We start from the raw sequence: 10,421 nt of genomic DNA, 5'->3' as shown, positions 1-10,421 counted from the left end.
GTACTACGTTCTTGCATCAGAACAGCGACCCAAGGTAAGGAGGCCCTTACATGTGCAATAAGATCACTTATATATCTTATTATAGGTTCATAGTCGGGCTCCATCTAAAGAAATGACACAAGGGACGTAAAGTAATTACTTTATTCCTTTACCTGACAAAGTTAAAAATCAACGATTTGTTTGCCATGGACAACAAGTCGGGTTCAAAACAAACGTAAGCAGTGTTGAAATGATTTTGCAGATATTTCCTGTAATATTGAAACGAGGACAAGTGTGGTCACCAATGACACAACTGCTACTAAAAACAACTGGCCCCAAATGTTCAAACAAAGGATAGCGCTACCCGCCGGATAAATCTCTATCCAGTGCCACAGAAGTCATAGCGAAACCAATAGCGCTATCAAATGGATAGTGATTTATCAGGTGGATAGCGTTATTCACCTTCTGAACAACTGTGGCCTGGTGTATAATCAAATGACGGTATTTTTTTGTGCGTTTGTCCTCTCATTGTCATTTTTTTTTTCAGTTTGATGACGGGAATTAGTTCAAAGGCACGCAAACCTTGGTGGATAAAAAGGAACCAAAATACTAGGCTAAAAACGTGCGTATGCAGAATGAGTAAATTGCTTCAAAGGCCCTTGTTTTTGAAAATCTGAAGAACCCCAGCATCAAGTTATAAAGTTATAGTCACCCATAAAAAACTCGTCAGTGGACAAGAAAAGAGATTGACAGATTGACTGCACATCAAAATTGATATGGAACGTTCCAACAATCATTGGTTATAAAGAGTAATCATACGAAGTCTTAGTCTAATACAACTGGAATTCTCACCTGAAACCTGTGCGATCCAATCGCTCCGGACCGTTCCTCTAGAAGGAAGGACAAAAAATTGAATAACTTAATATCTTGTCAAATTGATTTAAAACAAATGGAACGATTTACTTTGGCCATATTGGCTTCAGCATCGTGGAGAACAGACGCAAACGCCCGGACAAATCTAGGTTCAACTTTTTCAGACAATCTATGGCATTTCCAACCATTGCCTTACCGTGTGGGTCCGCGCACAGTTTTCCAACTATTACTCCTGCCAACACCAACATCAACATGTTATAAAGCACTCGCCATGCACTTCCTTGGGAAGACTTTTCGAACCAACCTGACAGTAAACGAAGGGGTAATTGAAAATAAAAGTAACGATTTTGAGTCGTGCATGATTTCTAGTGTTTCATTCAGTCACTTTGATTATCATCATTATCATTATCAAGGAAAGCCAGTGAGGTCATTTAGCCCAAATATAATTACCATATTATGCCAAAGTGGTATGGCTTTGCTGGTGGCAAAATACTTCATTTATAATAGACCTTTTTGCAGATACGGCGGCCATTTTGATTTCTATTGTTTCGAAAGACATTATGGGATGCTCAGGGGGCAAATTAATATGTATTTGCCCCCTGGGTACCCATAATAGTTATTCGAACCAATAGAAATCAAAATGGCCGCCGTATCGGTAAAATGGTCTATTGTAACCTAAATGAACAATCTTTACTCTTCTGGCTGTTTAAGATACAACTTCGAGAAAACATAATGACTGAAAGATACATTGCAATAAAAAACAAAATTGCCAAGCTCTTTAATGAGAAATGGAAATGTCTTATTTTAAAAGATTTTGTTCCAGAAATTTTGCCATCACCAACGTCTCAACAGGACAAATTAATTTACTTACTTTACGTCAAATGTAGAGTCACAGTTTCAAAATTTCTAATCAGTAGCGCCTAGCATTAATTCATTTCTTTTTCTTTTGTAGACCTCAAAGTGCTGCAGTTTCCTTTTTGTATGGAATCTACTTTACTCTATGTTTATTATATTGTCAGTGTTTTTTTATAAATAAAAAATTTAAATTAAAAAAAAAAAAGAAGAACAAAAAGTGGGTCTAATTAGTAGACGACAAAAAAGCTAAATTAACAAAGCAAAAAATTAACAAAACCCCTGGGGGAGGGCCCTTAAACAATGTTAATCATAATAAGCTCCCCGGTCAGGGCCTTTGAGTTCACCTTACACCTAAAGGCCTAACGAAACCCAAGAAAAGGGCCTTAAAACGATTGATCATGTAGGAACGTACACTATGGAAAAGGAAACTAATTATAAGAAATTCTGTTTTTTGAATGAAATTCCTTCCTTTTATTTAAGCCGGCTAAAGAGAACAGCTGAGCACTCCAATAAGCCTCTTTTGTAATTGAAAGCCTATCGATTTCTTTAGAGTTGTTAGGGGCCTGCACCTGATCGATGCATTAAAATGAAAAATCATCTAGGGTACGTGGAATTTTGTTAAAATGCACTGCTACTACACAAGTTGTTTTGTTTGTAAGTATAGCAGACTTGTGATTACAAAACCTAATTCTAAAATCAGTGGTGATAGATCCCACATATTGTAAGAGACATTTCTTGTAAGAGGCCAAATAAATAACGTTTTTAGAATCACAAGAAAGTCTGGAATGAATGTTGTATTTTTTGCCCGTTTGAAAACTGAAAAAAGATTTAGACTTTCACAAAGAAATTCTTACAAAGGTCGCATCTATTTCTGTCGCATTTAAAACAACCATTGTTGTGGTGATCCGTTCGTCTCTCTACGGCGGTTTTCAAGAGGGATGGTGCTTGCAATTCTTTAAGATTTTTTGACCGACAGAAGTCTGGTATGACAGGGCCTCCAGGGAAAAGTTCTTTTAATTTAGGGTTAGATTGTAAAATAAACAAATGCTTTGTAATTATGTTATCAACATCGGGTAAATTTGGATTGAATGTAATAACAAATGGAATTAGTTTCTTCGCTTCTTTTCCACGAGTTATGAGTAATTCAAATCATTTCTAAAAAGGTCTAAAAATGGCGGAGGCTTTGGAGAATTGATCATTACTATCGTACTCAGCTGTTCTCTTGGCAAGGAAGGTTTCATGAGAGCAATTTCTTTTAATTTTGTGGCTCCTCCGAAAGGAATGGCCTTGAAAACATGCTTGGGATGGCAGCTAGACGTCTGTCCTAATAAACTCATCGATAAGATATAAAGTAAGATCTAATACACGGAGATCGCGCTCAGAATAAACTAACTCAAATTTAATAGTAGGATAGAGAAATTAATGTAATCCGTAAATTGATGCAAAGTAGTAAGGCCTTGCTGCCAAAGATCAAAAACATCGTCACAAAATCGCAACCATAGGGACGCCTTTATCAGACCGGAAAATTTAGCTTTGAGATTGATTTCGCCCATGGCAAGATCGGCATAAATGCAGGCATTCTTTGGACCCATAGCTGTGCCATGAATTTGAAGAAAAAAATTCTCCTTAAAAGCAGAATGGTTGCTTTTCAAACAGATTTGCACATCTTCTAAAATACAAGTAGTGGATGGAAATTTATTTTCTCTGGCATTCAAAGCCTTCCTTACCGCGTCCCTTACCGCAGTGAGACCAAGTACATACATATATATATGTATATGCAGTGTACGGTTGGTTGACCTAACGATGAACTCCCAGTAAGAGGATCCACAGGATACAATGTCTCGACGCGAATTTGTAGTTTAATGTACGTAAGAAAAAGCGACGAAGAGACAAACTCTTGACTGTTCTGGACGGGGTTTAATACACGACGTTTCGGCCGTTCGGCCTTCTTCAGGTTAAAAGTTAAAAACTAAGAAACTGTTTACAATGAGTGCAAATCACAAAAACAGCGGCTTATTTATATAGAGCAGAAAAATATATGTATATGTATATGTATACATGGAAGAAAAAACAAATAAACTACAAGCTCATCCCTAAAAACCTGTTTTGTGGCCGCCCACTCATCAATCCCCCGATGAGTGGGCGACCACGAAACAGGCTTGTAGGGATGAACTTGTAGTTTATTTGTTTTTTCTTCCATATATACTTCGCTCTACTTCTATGTATTGAGCACTGTTTTACGAAAATCAAGTTTCACACTATATATATGCTACCCCGAATGTGACAAAATATCAAGTCCGCTAAAGTTAAAACAAGTCACACAATTTACAATCAAGTTGCCAACAATTAGCATCAATTTGTTTGTTGACCAAATCACATTCCCAGCAATTAATTTATGCCACCTCTCTTGTTGTACAATTCATATATTGAAGGACCGGGTCTCGAATGTCAAGCTCCATGTTTTGCAAGTTAAGATGCTTGTTTTATAAATCAAGAAGAGAGAGGACAGCTTTTGATCAATTCTATTTTCGAGGGGGACTAAACACCTGTTGCAAAATGATTAAACGCGAGTAAATCTGAGCGAGACAGTGGCCGCTGAAAGTATCGAGGATCTTGGTCTACAGGCGAATCTTTCAATCAGCCCAAGCAGGAATATTCGTTCCTCTCATGTCGCTATAACTTACCCAGTTCCCGAAGTTGTGAAGAGGAACTCGCTCAATGATCAGCAAAATGAAACACATCTACAGCAAGCAGTTTGAGTAGCCAATATAATCCACAAAAAAATTATGGCTACACAAACTGACAACAGGAGACATTAGGGAGTTTAAGAAACCAAGAAGGCTACGGCGACGAAAACGTTACTTCAAACTATTAGCTTGAGCTATCCTAAGTGTTTCACGACGTTTCCATCTTGTTTATGTCGTAAGATAGGCGAAGTATTCGATAACCAGAATCGTACGAACAAATGTGAAGAAAAGAGAAAGAACAAAAGATTCACTGTTTGTTGTCCATGCATGTTGTCGTCAAAACCCGAAAATTGGTCATTTCACGTTGTTGTAGATGTGCTTGATTTTGCTGATCATTCGCAATTCTCTGAGAGAGTTCGTCTTCACAAATTCGGGAACTGGGTGAAGTTATAGCGACATGCAAGGAACGAATAATCCTGCTTGGGCTGATTGAATGATTTGCCTGTAGACCAAGATCCTCGATACTTTCAGCGGCCACCGTCTCGCTCAGATTTACTCGCGTTTAATCATTTTGCCACACGTGCTCAGTCCCCCTCGAAAATAGAACTGATCAAAAGCTGTCCTCTCTCTTCTTGATTTATAAAACAAGCATCTTAACTTGCAAAACATGGAGCTTGACATTCGAGGCCCGATTCTTCAATATATGAATTGTACAACAAGAGAGGTAACATAAATTGCTGGGAATGTGATTTGGTCAACAAACAAATTGATGCTAATTGTTGGCAACTTGATTGGAAATTGTGTGACTTGTTTTATTTTTAGCGGACTTGATATTTTGTCACATTTGGCGTAGCATACTATATATGTATAAGTGTATACACCCGTTTTCAAAAACGTTGCAATTTCATTTAAGTATATATGATATATTTATATGCCTTTTGTTTTCTCATCAGAAAGGTGTTGACAGAATAAACAATAGGGGGCCATTTTAAACGAAAACACACAATCCGTGTCACAAAGAAGATGCAATTAAATAAATTTCTGACAGTTCACATCAAACCCTTTTCGAAAGAACCTTGACCGTAAAAATGAAGCACAAAGAGACAACAAGCTTTCATTTAAACAATTCTTCACTGTTACATTTCTAATTTTTCTTTTACCTTTGCAGAGTTGAGTACAAAATAAATGTAACTTGCCAGACAAGTTAGATGCGACTTCAGTAAACACTGTGATGCATTCAAGGCGTTCGATTCCTTCAATGTTTGTTAAATCCATAAGAAAATTGCCATTTGATTTCGGTGTTGTATATAATACCAAGTTAGTAGAATATTAGAAACAAAGCTCACTTGATATCCAACGGCGAAAAATGAATTGTTGTCGAAGACCATTACTCGTCGCTTTAAAGATTCCAGATATTTATTTTTCACCGCTTATCTTGTTCATCCAATTGACGTTCCATTCTTGAGCTCCATGAGGGTATATTTTGCTTAAATATCCAATGACTTTCGACGCCATTGCAGGTTAATTAGAAAATCAAACTTCACCTGACAGGTAAGTCTCGTTTTATTTTCTAATTCTACATGTACCTCGTTACCATGCTGAGAGATCCCATGAGATTTTGAAGCTGACACGCACATTAAGAAAAAAGCGCAAATCAATAAAGCAGACAGGTTTTATTACAGTGGCAATAAAGTTCATCGTAAGGATCTACTTAACAGATAACACAGCGTTTGCAAAGCTGGAAACCGTAACTATTGGGTCCTATTGGCTTGTTGTAGTATTTCGCAAAACAACATTCTGATGACCAACCAGCTGTTTTCAGGATGTCATCTAAATTAATAGAAGCTCTGATGATGTGCAGCTTACACTGACGCTGCTCTACTGCTATGTGGTGAAAACTTAGAAACATCTAAACTGGCCTGTGCCATAACTTTGCGTACCCAACGATTCAGGGTATCTCTACTCACTCAGTTCTTTAAAAGGTTTCACAGATTTTCACATAGCTGATGAAAAGCTTAGACTGGTTTCCCCTAAGAGACTTGGTTCTCTTTAGATACTCCTTACAGGTTGTGCCGAAGCCACGGTTTCTCTTTGCAGAGCTCGGCATTCCAGTCAGTTAACACGTCGTTCGAAACTGTTTTAGAAACTTCGGAGATGTTCCGACCTTTCCCCTCATCCGGCCTCTCTGAATCCATGTTGAAGCGGACGAATGAAGGAATTTCGCGAAGAATATTTACGGACAAACAGTCAGGTGAACTGAACTGTTCGGCGACAAGCGTTTCACTGTTTGGGGCATGCGCTTGCTATCTCATGGGATCTCTCAGCATGGTAACGAGGTAGTATTAACTGTTCTCCTGTGTGCACCAGAGAAATCTATGCATTAACCGAACAAAATAGGCACAGAAGACTCTATGCACAAAGACGCCACTAAGCAGGGGAGTGACAGGCAAGACATTTCATGACACGGAAAAAAAAGTAAAAATACGGAGAAATGAAACGCAGATTCCGACTGGGTTTGGCAACCCATTAAAAAAAATACATATCTGACTGATTTTTGAAAAAGGTGGCTGCTTAGATTCTTGCTTGAAAACAGGCGTAACCTGTTTTCAAGCCACTGGGGCAGTCTTAAACGCAAGGGGGGCTGAGTCAAGACATGCCTGTATAAAATCTAGAGGCTCTAAGCTACGATCTAGTTGTTAGTTTGCACTTATAAGAGCAAACCAAAGTTAGTTTTTTGTGACACTGCTTGGAAGAACTTTTTGCCTACAACTTTGAAACGACCCAGAACCAATCTCTTATGTAGGACTTATGATTAGTGCTCGTCAGAAAATATCTTAGCTTGACTCTTCAGGTGCCACGAGGGTCCCCCATACAAGGACCAGTAAAATACAGTCAGCCGTTAGGCATGAGTGAACGAGGCTGGGGTGAAGTTTGATCCTAGCTGGAATCATAGCCGCGAAAAGCAAGAACTTTGTTCTGCATCTCTTATGTAGGACTTATGATTAGTGCTCGTCAGAAAATATCTTAGCTTGACTCTTCAGGTGCCACGAGGGTCCCCCATACAAGGACCAGTAAAATACAGTCAGCCGTTAGGCATGAGTGAACGAGGCTGGGGTGAAGTTTGATCCTAGCTGGAATCATAGCCGCGAAAAGCAAGAACTTTGTTCTGCATCTGAAGGTGCTATGTTACAGCATTAACAGGTAGCTACTTGTAAATCCAGTCAAATATATATATATGGTATTACTCTAGCTGACACCAACCAGAACAGAGATGGTCTATCCAACACTTTGACAGACTCGTGATGGATACGGAATCTGTAGAAATAAAAAGTAAAAAATGCTTATCATTTATAGTACTTGGTCGATAAAAACGTTATTTACAGTGGAGCTTACAAGTTGCAGTAAAATAGCGTAAGCTCTCCGGATACGGTGAGGAAAAACCTGAGCAAACTGCCTCGCGATGCGGTTTGCTTGGTCGTTTCCTCACGTGCGCGGAAAATTTTTCATAAGAAATTCGCTTCTCGAGGCAAATTCCTCACTGTGTGCGGACATCGTGAGAATCGAGCTAAGTTTGGTCAATCAAGCATCCACGGGTCCCCCATGCAAGGACCAGTAAAATACAGTCAGCCGTTAGACATGAGTGAAATCTAGAAGTGGCACTGTCGAGGCTGGGGTGAAGTTTGATCCTAGCTGGAATCATAACCGCGAAAAGCAAGAACTTTGTTCTGCATCTGAAGGTGCTATGTTACAGCATTAACAGGTAGCTACTTGTTAATCCAGTCAAATAGATATATACATGGTATTACTCTAGCTGACACCAACCAGAAAAGAGACGGTCTATCAAACACTTTGACAGGCTCGTGAGGGATACAGAATCTGGAAAAATAAAAAGTAAAAAGTGCTTATCATTTATAGTGCTTGGTCGATAAAAACGTTATTTACAGTGGAGCTTACATGTTGCAGTAAAATAGCGTAAGCTCTCCGGATACGGTGAGGAAAAACCTGAGCAAACTGCCTCGTGATTCGGTTTGCTTGGTCGTTTCCTCACGTGCGCAGAACATTTTTCATAAGAAATTCGCTTCTCGAGGCAAATTCCTCACTGTGTGCGGACATCGTGAGAATCGAGCGAAGTTTGGTCAATCAAGCATCGACGGGTCCCCCATGCAAGGACCAGTAAAATACAGTCAGCTGTTAGACATGAGTGAAATCTAGAAGTGGCACTGTCGAGGCTGGGGTGAAGTATGATCCTAGCTGGAATCATAGCTGCGAAAAGCAAGAACTTTGTTCTGCATCTGAAGGTGCTATGTTACAGCATTAACAGGTAGCTACTTGTAAATCCAGTCAAATATATATATATGGTATTACTCTAGCTGACACCAACCAGAAAAGAGACGGTCTATCAAACACTTTGACAGGCTCGTGATGGATGCGGAATCTGGAAAAATGAAAAGTAAAAAATGCTTATCATTTATAGTGCTTGGTCGATAAAAACGTTATTTACAGTGGAGCTTACATGTTGCAGTAAAATAGCGTAAGCTCTCCGGATACGGAGAGGAAAAACCTGAGCAAACTGCCTCGCAATTCGGTTTGCTTGATCGTTTCCTCCCGTGCGCGGAAAATTTTTCATAAGAATTCGCTTCTCGAGGCAAATTCCTCACTGTGTGCGGACATCGTGAGAATCGAGCTAAGTTTGGTCAATCAAGCATCCAATAAAAATACATGGCATTCTCCCGTGAAAGTGTAGGAGGAAGAAACTCCGACGCTACTGAAGTCGCATGAGAATGTCATGTACTTTTATTGCATGCTTGATTGACCCAGCTCATCTCCATTCACACGATGGCCGCACGTAGTGAGGAATTTGCCTCGCAAGACCAAAAATATCCAACATGTTTGATTTCATCCCCACGGCTTCGCCTGGAAAATTTCTCACCAAATTCTCCCTGCACACGTGAGGAAAAGGCTGAGCAAACCACCTCGTGCGGCAGTTTGCTCAGCTCTTTCGTCACCGTATGTGGCGGGCTGTACTCTAGCTCACACTCACCAATGATAGCATTAGCACGCAACGTACTACAACAACAACAACAACGAAAATAGTTTACTAGTTTATTAAGCTGGGTTTGTTTTTTTTTTTCAATACTTTATTAGCCTGGGTTTGCTCTTGACTAAGTTCAGATATTCCGTGGGATCGACTTCAGTCCCTCCGGAACGGTCCTCAAAACTTCGCAGAATTCGTCACTGTGGACGCCATATTTGATCACCACAGCCGGTTTGCGTTAATAAAACAGTTGTGACCTTGAAACTATGCGTGAGTGCCAAAACAAGTTTACTAACTCGTTTTACTGGTTCAAATTTAATTTATTCCTCCGTGGCGCAGTGGTTCCTACCTTCGGAAGGGAAGGAGAAGGGTACTAACACATTTGCGATCAAAAGAAACGGTAAAAAAAACATTTTTTGTGTCTTTTGACTGAAAATGAATCATTTCGTGCCACATGACTGAACGACGATAGACGCAAAGGATAACATGGGATACTAAGGATTCAATGTAGATTCCTATTGTTCAGAAGTCAAGTCCTCTACTTGTGCTTCAGCTACAGTAACTATACCACGAAGTAATGTGCATCTTATTAACCGGTTTGGAACATTGATATCCTTTGAATGACTTTTGCTACTTTTGTGGTAGTATTACTCCAGCTGATACTGTGTTGAGAGAACTAACCAGAATAGAGATCCGTGGAGTTTTCCCAACAATCTGACAGGTTCCTGGTTAGATTCGAACCTGCAAACGTAAGTAGGAAAACAATAGGGAGTTTAAGCAAAGAAGTCGGCTACGGCAAAGACAACGCCACAAAGCAAGAATATTGTTGGACGGTCAAGGAGAAATAATCGTGCTCAGTGCACGTGCAACACAAATTTCCGTGCATTTTTTTGTCGTACTCCCGCACAAAACAACGTGAAATCACTAAATTTTGTGTTGTGACGAACGCGAGTATATAACAATTCACCATTCATTTTCTATTTTCACTTTTT

The 10,421-nt window shown here is 39.5% G+C and overlaps 1 protein-coding gene across 1 annotated transcript in view; it reads right to left on the bottom strand.

Annotated features, from left to right (window-relative positions):
* Positions 1 to 10,166, bottom strand: part of LOC138029707 (uncharacterized) — a 29,126-nt gene extending 18,960 nt beyond the window's left edge. Inside the window, exons 1-7 of the mRNA XM_068877459.1 lie at positions 10,111 to 10,166; positions 8,776 to 8,829; positions 8,217 to 8,270; positions 7,656 to 7,709; positions 1,049 to 1,156; positions 832 to 869; positions 1 to 104 (exon numbers count right to left, since the gene is read on the bottom strand). The exon at positions 1 to 104 is cut by the window's left edge and continues 2 nt beyond it. Coding sequence (XP_068733560.1) covers positions 1 to 104; positions 832 to 869; positions 1,049 to 1,106 — 200 coding nt within the window. The 5' untranslated portion in view covers positions 1,107 to 1,156; positions 7,656 to 7,709; positions 8,217 to 8,270; positions 8,776 to 8,829; positions 10,111 to 10,166. The remainder of the gene's footprint in view (positions 105 to 831; positions 870 to 1,048; positions 1,157 to 7,655; positions 7,710 to 8,216; positions 8,271 to 8,775; positions 8,830 to 10,110) is intronic.
* Positions 10,167 to 10,421: the final 255 nt, after the last annotated feature.

Source organism: Montipora capricornis, chromosome 13 (assembly GCF_036669925.1).
Source record: "Montipora capricornis isolate CH-2021 chromosome 13, ASM3666992v2, whole genome shotgun sequence".
Classification (NCBI taxonomy): Eukaryota; Metazoa; Cnidaria; class Anthozoa; order Scleractinia; family Acroporidae; genus Montipora; species Montipora capricornis.
The sequence above is the reverse complement of the archived record's forward strand: the minus strand, read 5'-3'. Positions and strand labels throughout refer to the sequence as shown.